Source organism: Haliotis cracherodii, unplaced genomic scaffold (assembly GCF_022045235.1).
Source record: "Haliotis cracherodii isolate W230 unplaced genomic scaffold, xgHalCrac1.p SCAF_5, whole genome shotgun sequence".
NCBI classification, from domain to species: domain Eukaryota; kingdom Metazoa; phylum Mollusca; class Gastropoda; order Lepetellida; family Haliotidae; genus Haliotis; species Haliotis cracherodii.
In genome coordinates, this window is record NW_027266308.1 from 53,171,717 (window position 1) to 53,189,924 (window position 18,208).

The window sequence follows — 18,208 nt, forward strand, 5'->3', positions numbered from 1 at the left end:
GTCTACAATGTCACCAAAGGACGGGGCAGCAAAACATGTTCAGTATCAATTATGAAATTCGCGAGTACGCTAATTTTTCATCTGCGCCCAATTTCAGAGGCATGTGTATAGATAAAACTAGACAATTCATGACAGGTTGTATGGCAAACCACTTATTGAGCGAAACCTTAAACTTAAACAATATTTCATTTCTAAAACTTCTTATCATGTTTTGGCGGTGAACACTTTTCCCCTGATGAAAACGGTATCCATTAGTTCGTAAACGAAGCTTGTAACGTAAACATGTGTTAATAACAGTGAATGTACTGCTAGTATCTGATTAGAATTAACAATAGAAATATAGGATACGGGTGTAAGGAAATATAAGTAACATTAACTAGGGTTCTGTGTAATGGGGCCTTGAGAATAGTTCATATGAAGAAACAACAAAGGGGCTAATAACATGACTACAACAGCCTGTCTTCTTGATGCTGCCATGACCCCCAATCAGTCCAGTTGTATGTGAGGCTTGAGTCACCTGTCACCCATCTCAGCACCTCCACTTTATACACAGCAGCTACTGTGGTCACCTCATGTGGTTTAGGTTAGATACAGCCGTTATAGCCCCATTACCCAACTTGGAACAGAGATGAAGGGCGTGAAGAAAGCTGCGGTTCTGTTTGTTTGAAGTCAATTTGCTGTCATAGGAGTGCAAATTTTGATTGGTTGAATGCCCTTTCCGATAATATATTTCAGTAATTGTTACCTCATTAGATGCCATACATACTGCACCAAATACCAGGATTGACATCGGCCTTCAGATATTGACCTCGATAATTTATAACGAGTGAGTGAGTGAGTTGGGTTTAACGCCGCTTTTAACAGTATTCCTGTTATATCGCGGCGTGTCAGCTTAATGTGGGAGGAAAGCCCGAAGTGATGCAGGTCTCAGACTTTTACCACTTCCGTGAAACCCACGAGCACGGGCATGGTGCTGACAAACCTAGAAACATAATCGGGGCGAACCGTGATTCGAACCCACAATCATAGGTTTCTGGCGTGCCTAGGGGACGCAACTCTGCACAGCGAATCGCGGTGCCTTAGACGACTGGGCCACCCGTGCCCCCCTCGATTATTTACAAAGTAGTTATGGAACCATCATTCATTGCGCTGCTTAATACAAAAAAAAAGAAGCCTTACATTTTCGCACTATTGGCGCAGATTTCCACTGGTTCATCAATCATTTTTGTATTGTCGTCCCATGAAGCAACATAGTTTGTAGATGGTTAAGGCACATTCCATGTAGTCACACGAAACTTTATTAAACATATATAATGTAAATCTGCCAGATTATGTTTCTAGGTTTCTCTGCAACATACCCATGTTCATGGGCTTCACCAAAGTGGTAAAGGCAGAGACCTGCATCAGTTCGGGCTTTCCTCCCACATTAAACTGACAATTTATGCCATCACTGGAATACTCTGCAAAGCAGCTTTAAACGCAACTCACTACTCACATACAGTACAGTTACCAGTTGATAGTTGATGTTCTTGAATACATGACATCTTTGAAAGGAAAACAGCATCTTTATTCTTTGTAACAATGTTTTAGGGCTACATCTTGCCCCATCATCACCTGCTGACCTGATGAAGGGAAAAGAAGTAGCCCTGAAACACCATTTCATTTTTAAAAAAAGTGCCATGTATTCATGTTCTTCCAACTTCAAAATGCCTATCAAAGACTGTATTTCTTTATGTCATAGCTTGTGTTATTGTTCTAGTGGTGTCAAATGATTCCTAAATATTCATACCTTAAAGGACATTCCTTCATTATTACCATAATCATTAAGGATAATTATTGTTGGAAATCTTACATACAAAGACAACACACATGTTTATCAGGTATAAAGTATTTGTACATTTATTTTCTAACGATATTTTCTCCAGACATTCAAATTTGAAACATTCATATCATTCATACATTCAACCATGTCAGGGTCCATTTTTATTTCACTGATGTGTTAGTTTTCTTTTTCATTTTCTTATTATTTCTGTTTTTCTGTCCTTTATGTTTCACAGACTTGCTTGAACTGATCTTCCCGGTGGTGTGATCACCTTCCTTGTTTTGTCCAACCTCAGACACCTCCTGACTTGTACCAGAGGCTTGCTCAGCATCCCCCTTTAAGAAATTTTTCTTCTTACTTTTCTTATTTGGTTGTGATTTTGTAACAGGACCTGTCTTTTCCCCTCCGGGAGTTGAGCTCTCCTTATTTGGCCTGGGCTTTTTCTTATACACAGACTTCATGTTTTCTTCCCTGAAAGGAAAAAGTGAAATAGTAAAAGAGGTTCAAGGCCGTAGGTTTCCTTGAATATACTGGATGACATATGTGTTTAGGAAAGGTCTTGGAGAAGGAACAAATGAGGAACGACGAAAAACAAATTCAAGCGTTCTTGAAAATTAGGACGGGTAAAACGTGGTGCCTGTGACTCAAGCTGAACTAAGCCACACTTGTTTGCTGAGAGCAAATGCCTTGAACAGTTCAATTTTGATATAATTATACCATTTATGCAACATATCATACAGATTAAATGTAATGTATGTCAGAAATGTTATGGATAAACCTTCACTGATGAAGGATGGCTTCTATCGTACATTTGAGGGGCTTCGTTGGGATGAGGTGCCAAGGGGGGTAACTCTTATCATAAATAGGTGGACCATAGCCAAATCTATCAAGTCTTGGATCTTTCCAATCTCATTAAAATCAGATCTTAGTTCTAGCTACCGCTAAACAAAGATCCGGGGACATCCCATTACGGGTCACGTCAGACCAACCTTGCGCGAACTTAGACTGACGAACGGAATGACCAATCAGAAGGCAGCTTTCTCGTGCTTTACGGCACTAATTTCAAACTGGCGACTATGCTTCGCAACATATTTTGACAAATTCTCGATTACAAATTTGAAACCTGAACAAAAAAATATCCCGGAATGGCTAAGAGATGGTCTAGATAGTATGGATTCAGACGTTAAACCTGTAACTATCGTTCGGAATACCCCGGGTAAAGTTTTTGAGGTTGTATGATTAGAAATCACATTCCGACTGTCCCTTTCCTGATCTGGTAAGCAACGCTCTAATTGGTCGGATGAAAGGTCGTTCTGACGTGACCCCTAATGGGATAGCGGTATCGAGAATTAAGGTCTGATTTTAATGAGATTGGGATCTTTCCTGACACCTGTTAGATGAGCTGATAAATACCAAACTTAGAAATGCACACAGTGTTGAGACATTACTTATCTTGTAGAGTTCCAAACCTGATTATAAAGGCATATACCATCATTAAGAACAGGGACGAAATCAAATATATCACATATATTAGCAATACATTCAGGCAAGCACATATATATACATTAGGCAGGTTAATAAAAATAGCATGTTGGATGTTTACTACAAATTCAAAGATAGATGGTTTTACTTCTGTTTCTGCCGTTGTTCAAGGTCATATTGGGAGTCTGTTGACACAGGTTTTCTCTTGGGTGCCGTGTGAGCAAGTTTCTTTCTGCGCTTCCTGAAAGAAAGAGGAGAGAATGAGAGATGCAAAGCATGCATGAATACTTCCCAGGGAGCTGAGAATGAAAATTGAGGGCACACTGATCCACTGACCGGGGTGATAATAACGTAGTGCCATGAGAATTCACTTGAGGCAAATTTGGCGTATTATAAAATGGACACAATAACTTGACTTTTAGGCTGTGTGCAAAATTACTGCATCATTTAAACCTTTGGCAATTACAAACAACACTTTAAAACACATAAAACAGACATTCATTTACGTAACACTGCCCTGATTCTTACTTCTGCCTCCAAGTAAATGAAAGCTGACAAAGCCAGACATGACTAACATGACTTACTTGCTGGGTCTGGCCAACTGTAGCATGTAGTCCGGCACTGGGCACCCAGCCTGCTTCATCACATTAGCAATGCTGAAGAAGAACACATGAACAGGGAAGTGATCAGGGGCCAAAGAACATTACCTAATCAAAGTTAATAGTTAGTGAGTGAGTTGGGTTTAACGCTGCTTTTAACAATATTCCAGTTATATCACGGCGTGTCAGCTTAATGTGGGAGGAAAGCCCGAAGTGATGCAAATCTAAGACATTTACCACTTCGGTGAAACCCACGAGCACGCGTATGGTGCTGACAAACCTAGAAACATAATCGGGGCGAACTGGGATTCGAACCCACAATCATAGGTTTCTGGCCATCCGTGGCCCCTCAAAGTTAATAATAAGTACACAGTCAATACATCACCCACAGTGTTCACCTGAGAAATCCACTGAACCTAACTCCCAAACCTGTTTCCTTCCACAAGATTGCATTTTTATCAACAGGCAGATATCCTAGTTTTTATCAGTGTTACATTTATACAATTACAAGTTGATCTGAATGCATGTAAACACTGATCAACTGAACAGCTGCAGCACTTAGGAAGGGGAAGCTTTATCTGATGAGTGAGTGAGTGAGTTTGGTTTTACCCCACTTTTAGCAATATTCCAGCAATATCACGGCAGGGAACACCAGAAAATGGGCTTCACACATTGTACCCATGTCGGGAATCGAACCCGGGTTTTCGGTGTCACGAGTGAACGCTTTAACCACTAGGCTACCCGACCGCCCCCTTTATCTGATTAAATTTGTATGAATCATTAACTAATGACAACTAACGTTGTATCTTAAAAGAGTGAATAAGCAGCAAAGTTTTGGTTTGTTTGTTTGTTTGTTTGTTTGTTGTTTAACGCCACACTCATCAATATTCCAGCTGTATGACGGTGGTCTGTAGTAAATAACCAAAATTTCCTCGATCCAGTGATCGATAGTGTAAGCAGCAATCACAAGCAGACATGACCAGTTTCTGACCACTCCATTTGATCACCTCTTACCACCAGCATAGGTAACCAATATTTGGGTTAGTGGCTGAATGTTCCAGGTATATCACAATGGAGTGTAAACTAAGGCTAAAAAAAATAATTGTCTTGGTCCTCAGGTACTGTCTCATAAAGTTCATTGCACGTTGTGATTTTGTTTCCATTTTCAATTTTTTTTGTGCATTATATTTCAGTATTAGGTTTTTTATATTTTTTTGAAAATAGAAATAAATGCAAAACGTGCAGCAGACTTTATGATGATGCAGGTGGTGCCTGAGAACCAAGATTTTTTTTAGCCTAAAAAAGTGTGGGCCAGACAAACCAATGACTGAAAGCATGAACAACAATCCATGCCAGCAGCCAGGTACGTTGACATACAATCAGCCAGATCATAGGATCTGACAACTGATCCCCATTTTAGTTGTCTCCCCTGACAAGGGGGTACTGGGCGCCTATTCTGAGCTGGAAATCCCCACAAGGCCATGTTGAAACTCACCTTCTGAGATATACCGAGTCGTCCTGTGTGAAGTAGGTAATGGCTCTACCAGGTCGACCTGCGCGCCCTGTTCGACCTGTGACATAAACATGATCAAGGTTTATTTTTTGGACGAACAAAAGAAGCCTGTAAATGACCTGTTTGTATCACTGTACGTAACTCTGCCAATATTCAGGAGGTTGTGTCTGAAGCACCCATAAAATATTGTCCAAGTAGCAAATCCTGCAACAAGTGCATCAATGTTTTCCAAGTGAGTGAATATGGTTTTATGCCCCTTTTAGCAATATTCCAGCAATATCACAGTTGGGAAACAAGAAATGGGCTTCACATATTGTACCCACAATATTTTCTATTAACAAGTAAAATCTGTTATTTTGAATTTCAAGAATAAAGGTTTTAGTTTTTTTCATGAACAGGACAGAATCCTCAATACCCAGGGCCACAGTTCACAGAGTGATCTTAGCGATTTACTAAAGTATCTGAGAAACTATATTTGTAGTGGTACAATAGCACTGTCAATAACACAATGTTTGATGCCCATCCATCATACCCCAAGGACACTGACCAGTTGAGACCTAGGAACAATCAGGGCTGCTCACCTATCCTGTGTATGTAGCTGATGGCGCTGTAGGGGAAGTCGTAGTTGATGACGAGATTGACTCCCTTGAAGTCGATACCGCGACCCATCAGCTCCGTGCAGATCAACACCCAGATTTTGCCCAGCCGGAAACACTTCACAACATTGTCACGCTGAAAATTCAAAACAAATAACACTTAAGTTAAAGAAAGTAACTTGAATGGATTACATATAAGCCATGATGGCTGAAAATACTGGTACGTACTTTATTATTTCAAACATTCACCATCAGGGTTAAAGTATCGATACATTCATTTTCTAATGATATTTTCTCCAGACATTCAAATTTGAAACATTCATCTAATTCATACATCCAACCATTTCAGAGGTCCATTTTTATTTCACGGATTTGTTAGGTTTCATTTTCTTATTATTTTTGTATAATTTCATTGATAATTTCCCATGCTCACCAAACAACCTGTTTTCAATTATTACTATGAACAGCATAGCAATGGTGTAGTATATATTTTTTCACAAGTGCACCTGATCTCACCTCTAACTGGGTTCTGTCTGCGTGAATGACATCAACATTGACACCATCATAGATGAGTTCATGAAACAGTTCCTTGGCTCGATCCTTTGACTGGACAAAGATCAACACTGGAGGCTCAATGCCCTGTGGATAACAAGGTTGTGCGAGTGAGTGAGTGAGTGAGTTAGGTTTTATGCTGCTTTTAGCAATATTTCTGGAATACAACATGAGGAGACACCAGAAATTGGCTCACACCTTGTACCCATGTGGGGAATCGAACCCAGGCCTTTGGTGTGACGAGTGAACACTTTAATAACAAGGCCACCCCAGCATCCCCAGTGTGATGTGTGTCACAGGAGGATGTTAGGACATGATTTGGTTGGTTGGTTTGTTGTTTAACGCCGCACTCAGCAATATTCCAGCTATATGACTGCGGTCTGTAAATAATCCAGTCTGGACCAGACAATCCAGTGATTGACATCTTGAACATCGATCCACGCAACTGGGATCGATGACATGCATCGATCAAGTCAGCGAGCCTGACCACCCGATCCCGTTAGTCGCCTTTTACGACAAGCATTGTCACTTTACGGCAAGCATGGGTTGCTGAAGACCTATTCTACCCCAGATCTTCACAGGTCGTTAGGACATGACTGTAGAGCAGTAATTCTGTGGGACTCCTAGAGTAAACGTGAAATGGGTATTCCAATACAAATTCCCTTGAAAAGAAATGACAAAAAACAACAACAAAAAACAAAAACAAATTGTGGTCATCGTTTTCATGCATGACAAACATACTGGTCAAAATAAGTGAAAGAACATCCAATTCTTTCATATGGGTATAGTCAATGGCATGACAGAATAACTACAGCCATATGAAAAAAATAAAATCTTCTTTAACTTCATCTGAGTAGCATATATACCAAGAACCATTCCTTGAAAACCATTCCTAATTATATCATAATATTTAATAATTTAATGACTAATTTAACATGAATAAATTAATGAATGCTGTTATAGTTTTTATAAAGTTTGTTGAGGAAACATACGCTCCTGATGATAATATTAATAACGTCAAGTCTGTACCTTCTTGACCAGGTTGCGGACGGCCAGCAGTTTTCCCGACTCGGTCCCCACAAACACCAACTCCTGCTGGACTGTCTCCGTGGCTGAATTCCTGGACAACGCATACACATTGTTCATTGGGGGCTTTGTTATGTGTCATGGTTATTTGTAGTGAGCTGGATGTGGCAATTAACTCAAGCATATCCAGGTAAAATGTGTCACTTTCTTAAAGTGAGAGATACACACATTTCGCTGTAGATTGCTCATAAGTGTTACAACCGAACTGAAGCAGTGACATTAGTTTTACCTGAATCCCAAGTACACCTGAACCAGGTAGCAGTGACATTAGTCTGACCTCAGGCCCACGAACACCTGCACCAGGTAGCAGTGACATCAGACTCACCTCAAGCCCACGTACACCTGCACCAGGTAGCAGTGACATCAGACTCACCTCAGTCCCACGTACACCTGCACCAGGTAGCAGTGACATTAGTCTCACCTCAAGCCCACGTACACCTGCACCAGTAACATCAGACTCACCTCAGGCCCACGTACACCTGCACCAGTGACATCAGACTCACCTCAAGCCCACGTACACCTGCACCAGGTAGCAGTGACATCAGACTCACCTCAGGCCCACGTACACCTGCACCAGTGACATCAGACTCACCTCAAGCCCACGTACACCTGCACCAGGTAGCAGTGACATCAGATTCACCTCAAGCCCACGTACACCTGCACCAGGTAGCAGTGACATCAGACTCACCTCAAGCCCACGTACACCTGCACCACGTAGCAGTGACATTAGTCTCACCTCAAGCCCACGTACACCTGCACCAGGGAGCAGTGACATCAGACTCACCTCAGGCCCACGTACACCTACACCAGGTAGCAGTGACATTAGTCTCACCTCAAGCCCACGTACACCTGCACCAGTGACATCAGACTCACCTCAAGCCCACGTACACCTGCACCAGGTAGCAGTGACATTAGTCTCACCTCAAGCCCACGTACACCTGCACCAGTGACATCAGACTCACCTCAAGCCCACGTACACCTGCACCAGGTAGCAGTGACATCAGACTCACCTCAAGCCCACGTACACCTGCACCTGCACCAGGTAGCAGTGACATTAGTCTCACCTCAAGCCCACGTACACCTGCACCAGTGACATCAGACTCACCTCAAGCCCACGTACACCTGCAACAGGTAGCAGTGACATTAGTCTCACCTCAAGCCCACGTACACCTGCACCAGTGACATCAGACTCACCTCAAGCCCACGTACACCTGCACCAGGTAGCAGTGACATCAGACTCACCTCAAGCCCACGTACACCTGCACCAGGTAGCAGTGACATCAGACTCACCTCAAGCCCACGTACACCTGCACCAGTGACATCAGACTCACCTCAGGCCCACGTACACCTGCACCAGTGACATCAGACTCACCTCAACCCCACGTACACCTGCACCAGGTAGCAGTGACATCAGACTCACCTCAAGCCCACGTACACCTGCACCAGGTAGCAGTGACATCAGACTCACCTCAAGCCCACGTACACCTGAACCAGGTAGCAGTGACATCAGACTCACCTCAAGCCCACATACACCTGCACCAGGTAGCAGTGACATCAGACTCACCTCAGGCCCACATACACCTGCACCAGTGACATCAGACTCACCTCAAGCCCACGTACACCTGCACCTGCACCAGGTAGCAGTGACATCAGACTCACCTCAAGCCCACGTACACCTGCACCAGGTAGCAGTGACATCAGACTCACCTCAAGCCCACGTACACCTGCACCAGGTAGCAGTGACATCAGACTCACCTCAAGCCCACGTACACCTGCACCAGGTAGCAGTGACATCAGACTCACCTCAGGCCCACGTACACCTGCACCAGTGACATCAGACTCACCTCAAGCCCACGTACACCTGCACCAGGTAGCAGTGACATCAGACTCACCTCAAGCCCACGTACACCTGCACCAGGTAGCAGTAACATCAGACTCACCTCAGGCCCACGTACACCTACACCAGGTAGCAGTGACATCAGACTCACCTCAAGCCCACGTACACCTGCACCAGTGACATCAGACTCACCTCAAGCCCACGTACACCTGCACCAGGTAGCAGTGACATTAGTCTCACCTCAAGCCCACGTACACCTGCACCAGTGACATCAGACTCACCTCAAGCCCACGTACACCTGCACCAGGTAGCAGTGACATCAGACTCACCTCAAGCCCACGTACACCTGCACCAGGTAGCAGTGACATCAGACTCACCTCAAGCCCACGTACACCTGAACCAGGTAGCAGTGACATCAGACTCACCTCAGGCCCACGTACACCTGCACCAGGTAGCAGTGACATTAGTCTCACCTCAAGCCCACATACACCTGCACCAGGTAGCAGTGACATCAGACTCACCTCAAGCCCACGTACACCTGCACCAGGTAGCAGTGACATCAGACTCACCTCAAGCCCACGTACGCCTGAACCAGGTAGCAGTGACATCAGACTCACCTCAAGCCCACATACACCTGCACCAGGTAGCAGTGACATCAGACTCACCTCAGGCCCACATACACCTGCACCAGTGACATCAGACTCACCTCAAGCCCACGTACACCTGCACCTGCACCAGGTAGCAGTGACATCAGACTCACCTCAAGCCCACGTACACCTGCACCAGGTAGCAGTGACATCAGACTCACCTCAAGCCCACGTACACCTGCACCAGTGACATCAGTCTCACCTCAAGCCCACGTACACCTGCACCAGGTAGCAGTGACATCAGACTCACCTCAAGCCCACGTACACCTGCACCAGGTAGCAGTGACATCAGACTCACCTCAAGCCCACGTACACCTGCACCAGGTAGCAGTGACATCAGACTCACCTCAAGCCCACGTACACCTGCACCAGGTAGCAGTGACATTAGTCTCACCTCAAGCCCATGTACACCTGCACCAGGTAGCAGTGACATCAGACTCACCTCAAGCCCACGTACACCTGCACCAGGTAGCAGTGACATCAGACTCACCTCAAGCCCACGTACACCTGCACCAGGTAGCAGTGACATTAGTCTCACCTCAAGCCCATGTACACCTGCACCAGGTAGCAGTGACATCAGACTCACCTCAAGCCCACATACACCTGCACCAGGTAGCAGTGACATTAGTCTCACCTCAAGCCCATGTACACCTGCACCAGGTAGCAGTGACATCAGACTCACCTCAAGCCCATGTACACCTGCACCAGGTAGCAGTGACATCAGACTCACCTCAAGCCCACGTACACCTGCACCAGGTAGCAGTGACATTAGTCTCACCTCAAGCCCACGTACACCTGCACCAGGTAGCAGTGACATCAGACTCACCTCAAGCCCACGTACACCTGCACCAGTGACATCAGACTCACCTCAAGCCCACGTACACCTGCACCAGGTAGCAGTGACATCAGACTCACCTCAAGCCCACGTACACCTGCACCTGCACCAGGTAGCAGTGACATCAGACTCACCTCAGGCCCACGTACACCTGCACCAGTGACATCAGTCTCACCTCAAGCCCATGTACACCTGCACCAGGTAGCAGTGACATCAGACTCACCTCAAGCCCACGTACACCTGCACCAGGTAGCAGTGACATTAGTCTCACCTCAAGCCCACGTACACCTGCACCAGGTAGCAGTGACATCAGACTCACCTCAAGCCCACGTACACCTGCACCAGTGACATCAGACTCACCTCAAGCCCACGTACACCTGCACCAGGTAGCAGTGACATCAGACTCACCTCAAGCCCACGTACACCTGCACCTGCACCAGGTAGCAGTGACATCAGACTCACCTCAGGCCCACATACACCTGCACCAGTGACATCAGACTCACCTCAAGCCCACGTACACCTGCACCAGGTAGCAGTGACATCAGACTCACCTCAAGCCCACGTACACCTGCACCTGCACCAGGTAGCAGTGACACCAGTCTCACCTCAAGCCCACGTACACCTGCACCTGCACCAGGTAGCAGTGACATCAGACTCACCTCAGGCCCACGTACACCTGCACCAGTGACATCAGACTCACCTCAAGCCCACGTACACCTACACCTGCACCAGGTAGCAGTGACATCAGTCTCACCTCAAGCCCACGTACACCTGCACCTGCACCAGGTAGCAGTGACACCAGTCTCACCTCAAGCCCACGTACACCTGCACCAGGTAGCAGTGACATCAGTCTCACCTCAAGCCCACGTACACCTGCACCTGCACCAGGTAGCAGTGACATCAGTCTCACCTCAAGCCCACGTACACCTGCACCAGGTAGCAGTGACATCAGTCTCACCTCAAGCCTACGTACACCTGCACCAGGTAGCAGTGACATCAGACTCACCTCAAGCCCACGTACACCTGCACCAGGTAGCAGTGACATCAGACTCACCTCCATACCACGTACACCTGCACCAGGTAGCAGTGACATCAGACTCACCTCAAGCCCATGTACACCTGCACCAGGTAGCAGTGACATCAGACTCACCTCAAGCCCACGTACACCTGCACCAGGTAGCAGTGACATCAGACTCACCTCAAGCCCACATACACCTGCACCAGGTAGCAGTGACATCAGACTCACCTCAAGCCCACGTACACCTGCACCAGGTAGCAGTGACATCAGACTCACCTCAAGCCCACATACACCTGCACCAGGTAGCAGTGACATTAGTCTCACCTCAAGCCCACGTACACCTGCACCAGGTAGCAGTGACATCAGACTCACCTCAAGCCCACGTACACCTGCACCAGGTAGCAGTGACATCAGACTCACCTCAAGCCCACGTACACCTGCACCACATTGTCCAGGTTGAGTTTGCACCACTCCTCCACGTCACAAGCAAACGTTGCACTAAACATAGCTCGCCGCACATGAGTTGAGTCACAGGCCTTGTAGATAACACCCAACTGAAACAGTTGTTTACCGTCAGACAGTTTTGTTATTGCTATTGATGCTTTTTTCACCGCACAGGAGATGAGGTTAATTATTATCATTTGTTCAAGTCTCCTTTTCTAGAGTATTTCCAGAAATTAAATTTGTAAAAATGTCAGAAATGTGATTATGATATGATTTTTATTCTTTAATTGACCATGTCTCATTAGATGCACATTAATTATATTATTGATGAGCATGATGAGTGTGACTGTCATTGTAAAGAAATGTCCTGTTTCCTTTTGCCACAGTCCTCTCATACCTGGTCTCTGAATCCTCTCTTTCCCTCCTCAAACAACTTGTCGGACTCATCTACAACCAGCCACTCCACACTGAAACAAAATTCACTGTCATCACCTCAACAGAACATGGCTTCCAATCCAAGAAAAACTTCCTGTCTAAATACTTGTGACAGCCAACACTGCCTGCCATTACCTCCTGTTTACCGTTCTGAGCCAACGGACTGTTGTGATTAGCTTTCATTGTACTTTAATGAGTGAGTGAGTGAGTTTGGTTTTACGGCGCTTTTAGCAATATTCCAGTAATATCACGGCGGGGGACACCAGAAATGGGCTTCACACATTGTACCCATGTCGGGATTCGAACCCGGGTCTTCGGTGTGACGAGTGAACGCTTTAACCACTAGGCTACCCGACCGCCCCTTGTACTTTCATGAACGAACTATCTTGTCAACAATCAACATACTGACAGCTTGTTATCTCAAACCTCATGCACCTCAATACAACTTGTGTTGGTTGTTACTGGTAATTTATTCAACTATGGACACTCTGACTGTCATGAATTGATGAACTATTAAAATGTATATTGTATATAAGAATACATACTATATCAAAAGATTCTTTAACAGATCATTTTCTGAATATAATTCTCCAGACAGTATACAATGTATGTAACAAATTCCAAGAGGACAAACAGTAGTCTTGCAAAATTTTGGAAATATATCAGCAAATGAGTGTTGTTATAGGTAGTTATGCTTATGTTTAGCACATCCTAGTCTCATGGATAAAATATTCAAATGCAGAAATGTTACAAATGCTTCAAGGAGAAGGTATGCGATCTCCTTCATATGACTCACCTGCCAAGGTCAAGTACATCCGGGTGTTTCTGTAGGATGTACACCAACCTGTTCGGAGTCGTCACCAAGATGTCTGCAATGTTCAAAGGCCTGATTGTAACCAAATACGTAATATACATAAAAACAGTCCATAAAAGCAATAAAATTATAGACAATAGCAATGACTTTCCATGTGAACATTAGTTTCTATATACCATGTATGCTGAGAAACAGCTGTATGTTTGGAGAATGACTCACCAAATTTCTTCTTTGATTTTGGTCCAAACTTCTTAATTGCTGTTGCTGCCTTTTCAATATAGTACGTCCTGAATCCTATACCCTCAGACAATCTCTGGAACTCTCTGTAAGTCTGACAGCAGAAATGGATGGGATTGTTAATATATCCAACTGTGGATGTCCAGGGTTTGCAACATTCTGAAAATTCAATAACCCATAACTGCCCACCGTCCAAATTTACTTGCTCAAATTACATGATCATAAAACCCAAAGTGTAGGGGTCCGCTTATCAGACCATTTACTCTGATACAATACCTCTCTGCTTGAGTGAGTATGTTTTTACGCCACTTTTAGCAATATTCTAGCACTACCACAGGGGGGTACCACTGATGGAATATTTGTGTTTTGTGTTTGTTTTCTTGGGTCCAATTCCAAATTGGGGTGGGGGGGGGGGGGGAGAGAGAAGAGAAGGAGTGAAAGCCAAAACGATGAAGTAAGCTGATTGGTGACCTTCTATGGCGGTGACCTCAGATCTTCATGCAGACAGGTATCATATCAGACGACAAGTCCTGATTTTAGTGAGATTGTTGCAGCTCCTCTTTCTCCCTCTGATCCACCATTAGGTACATGTTAAAGATGTACACAGACAGACTCTTGTCTCACCTGTTTCGCCAGTTCCCTGGTCGGAGCTAGTACGACTGCCCTGAAGCCGGCGTTGCGCGGCTCCTTCAGGTGATGCAGTATTGGGATGATAAACGCTGCTGTCTTCCCCGAGCCAGTGGGGGCACACGCCATGATGTCACGTCTCTGGGGAAAAGAGTCGATAGTGTCAGTAGTTTCAGGTCAGGCCCTTCTCACTGAGAACACCCAAGTATTTCATTTTTATAACTTTGACTGTTAGTTCGTCTTTCACTTAACATACTTAAAGCCACACTTAGTAATATTCCAACTGTATGACAAGACTGTAACATTCCAGTGGTTGATATCACGAGCACCGTCACACAGCATCAGCGTACACTGCTACACAACCAACCACGACTCGGAGTCTGAACACCTGATAGGTATAGTCTCCTCCTATGACAAGCATAGTGAGTGAGTGAGGTTTTATGCCGCTTTTAGCAATATTCCAGCAATATCACGGCGGGGGACACCAGAATTTGGCTTTACACATTGAACCCATGTCGGGAATTGAACCCGGGTCTTCAGCGTGACGAGCGAATGCTTTAACCACTAGACTACCCAACCGTCCTGGTCAACAAGGAGCATCTCTGGTCAGTACCTGTAACATGGTCGGAATGGCCTGCATTTGTACTGCAGTGGGTTCCTTATATCCCACGCTGACGATGTTGGAGAGGAGGGTTTTGTGGAGGCCGTACTGCGTCCGCAGCTCTTCAAACATGGTAAAAGGAGGTGGGATGTCTGTGCCTGTCACATGGATTTTGTGTCGCTTCCTCAAGGTATTCAACTGAAAACACCACAAGAACGTTAAAACAAATAATTACATTCCACATGGTTAAATGTATCTTTGAGAGGTGAAATTAGGTTTTATGTCGCGTCCAAGACTATTGCACTTATATAGTGACGTGCATGCACATGTGTGTGGCTGCTTGTACTAGTCCGGACTGATGCCGATTTATAGTGCTAGCCCACTGAGATACCATGCCACAGTTTACTGACGCCAAGCCGACCAGTCCTTGTTTTAGGCCCTTAATGCCAAACACCAGACAGGGTAACAATAAGTTCCATCTTTTAACGTCTTTTGGTATGACGCGGCCAGGGATCGAAACCCGGACCTTCCGTTCTCCAGGCGGACGCTCTACCACTAGACCGCGGAGGCGGTCATCTTTCAGAAAAACATGGGCAACTTGTGACCACTCCAACTAGACATCGGCGCTATAAATGGATAGGATTATCATAAAATTGCCCTCAAGTCATCAGGCAAATGATGTGTGGGTCGATGAAGTACAACAGCGATTTGGATGAGGAAACATGTGACAGATTGCAGATTGAGGGTGAATTCAAATGACTGCAAAGTATAACCATCCTTGCCCTTGCTACATCTAGATAGATGCAGATCTCCCTTGCAGTTACCATTATCAATCATTGCACTGTCAATCATTGCACCATCTGTTTCAACGTTAAGCAAATTCTATCCATTTTAGCTATAATAACAGTCTCCTTTGTATGGCAGACTCTGGAAATATTGCTCTGAAAATAGTGTTACCCTTAGCATGCTTATAATAACAGGTAATTACAAAGAGAATAATTGTATACCAATATCACTATGATATAATAGCAACTACACTACTCACCTTCTTCTGCTTTGCATCTGCCTTGTTCTGCTGTCCGTTCTTCGAGTTCTGGGTCTGCTGCACTTCCTTCACTGTCTTCCCCGATGATCGGATGTTCCCCAGCAGCTGTAGCTCATCACCAGAGTCACTCTCCGAGCCAGAATTCATTTTGTCATCATCCATCTCAGAATCTGTTTTGTTGTCACTGGACTCAGAATCAGATCCTGCTTTTTGAACATTCATCTCTTCATCTTCTGTGCCAGATTCACTATCATCACTGTCCTCATCACTGTCTAAAGATCCAGTATCACTACTTGAGTCTTCTGTGTGACAGAAAAGTAATAAATAAAATAAACAAAGTGAATGAGTGAGTATGGATAAACGCCACCTTTGAACAGTGCCCCCATCAGTAAGTAAAGGGACCCAATGCTTGTCAGAGTGATTTGACTTGAGACGAGTTTTTAAGCGTAGCAAACCAAGTCATATGGTGCACATAAGTTTTCACTGAAGCATGGTGACCATGGTGATCATTGTGACTGAGCATGCTGCGTTTAAGTTTATCATCATGCTCCTGGCACACTCGGACACATTTCAACCTTAAGTGCTCCTGCATTCTGACTGTCCATGCTATCTGAACCAATGGCTTAACATGTTTGAAAAGGGAATTTGGCCTCAAGTATGAAGATAACACAGGATTATGCAAACTTGCCTTCCAACATTAAACTCAGCCACATGTAAAAGCCCCTCATCCCCACTGTAACCATGGTAATCATCATTTACCACATACTGACATACTAGTACTTCTGTGTACAAGGTGTAGATTTAAGTAAAATTTGAGAACATTAAATATATATCATATCCATAATCAGATAACCATGTATATAGAATTATATAGATACCCTCTTCTTTCTGTTTCTTTGTTACTGTTGGACCATCATGTTGAGCATGTTCATGATGTTGGGGTAGTTTTCTTTTCTTGACTGAACGTTTATCATCCTCTTCACTGATCACCTCATCATCTCTTTGGTGAACTTCTTGAGCAAACTTTCTTCCTGATCCATGGGCTGGGTCAGATTTGGTGCCCACAATCTGAATATTGACACATGTTAAATGCAACATTAGGTTGACAACATGGTTCAGCAGCTTAGAACGTAAAAAGCAAGACAAGAGAGTAAAAAATTGTCAATAAAGACAATTCATAGCAATGTTTAATAATCTAGTAACAATGACATTATATTAATCAGCCTTATAGTAATTACTGACAGAATAGTAATTACTGTCAGAAGACTAACGGGATTGGGTGGTCAGGCTCGCTCACTTGGTTGATGCCTGTCATCAATCCAAATTGCGTGGATCGATGCTCATGATATTAATCACTGGATCTGTGGATTGTCTGGTCAAGACTCGATTATTTACAGACCACGGCCATATAGCTGAAATATTGCTGAGTGCAGTGTTAACTAACAAACCAACCAACTAGTGTCAGAAAATAGTATTTGACAATTGATGACAATTTAATGGCGCTCCTTATGAATATCATGACATTAATCCCCTTAAGCTTGTGAAGGTCGGTTACAAATAAGATATTAGAATCAAGACAGTTGTGAAGGAATAAATGGTAGATGTGTATACTGTACAATGATTTATCTATGATTTAAGAAACCTGTAGGCGTTGGATAGTAGCCTATAAGTAACCTGACGAGTGACATATGATATGTTTAGGGTATTCACAAAGAGAACCAAATAGATCATGGGTCCGTCTAAACAAAATATCACTCCAGCATCGGGGGCTTCTGGACAGTGTGGTTGAGTGTGCGGATGTGTATGAGTCTATGACGTCTAAACAGAGAAACACAGGTAAAGAAATATATTATTTGGGGGTAAGGAATAATTACCCTTATCTTTTCTGCATCACCGTGAAAGCGCTTTAAATCAAATTTAGCTCCGAAACCGAGTTTTCGGAAAAGCTGATATCCGTCCATGCTGTCTAGTTTACAGCGGAAGTAGAATATCCAGTTGGAAGGAAGTGGTGTAAGGAG

The 18,208-nt window shown here is 44.4% G+C and overlaps 1 protein-coding gene across 1 annotated transcript; it reads right to left on the reverse strand.

Moving 5' to 3' along the window:
• Positions 1–1,899: 1,899 nt before the first annotated feature.
• LOC139442446 (probable ATP-dependent RNA helicase DDX52) lies at positions 1,900–18,157 on the reverse strand. The gene is made up of 16 exons (XM_071223256.1): positions 18,065–18,157; positions 17,069–17,258; positions 16,191–16,492; positions 15,158–15,343; positions 14,542–14,685; positions 13,900–14,011; positions 13,663–13,735; positions 12,829–12,898; positions 12,408–12,541; positions 7,594–7,684; positions 6,529–6,651; positions 5,998–6,148; positions 5,399–5,474; positions 3,889–3,960; positions 3,453–3,545; positions 1,900–2,293 (listed from the first exon to the last, which is right to left on the reverse strand). The coding sequence occupies exons 1-16, from the start codon at positions 18,149–18,151 to the stop codon at positions 1,984–1,986; spliced, it is 2,214 nt and encodes a 737-aa protein (XP_071079357.1). The 5' UTR covers positions 18,152–18,157; the 3' UTR covers positions 1,900–1,983.
• Between the last annotated feature and the right edge of the window lie 51 nt (positions 18,158–18,208).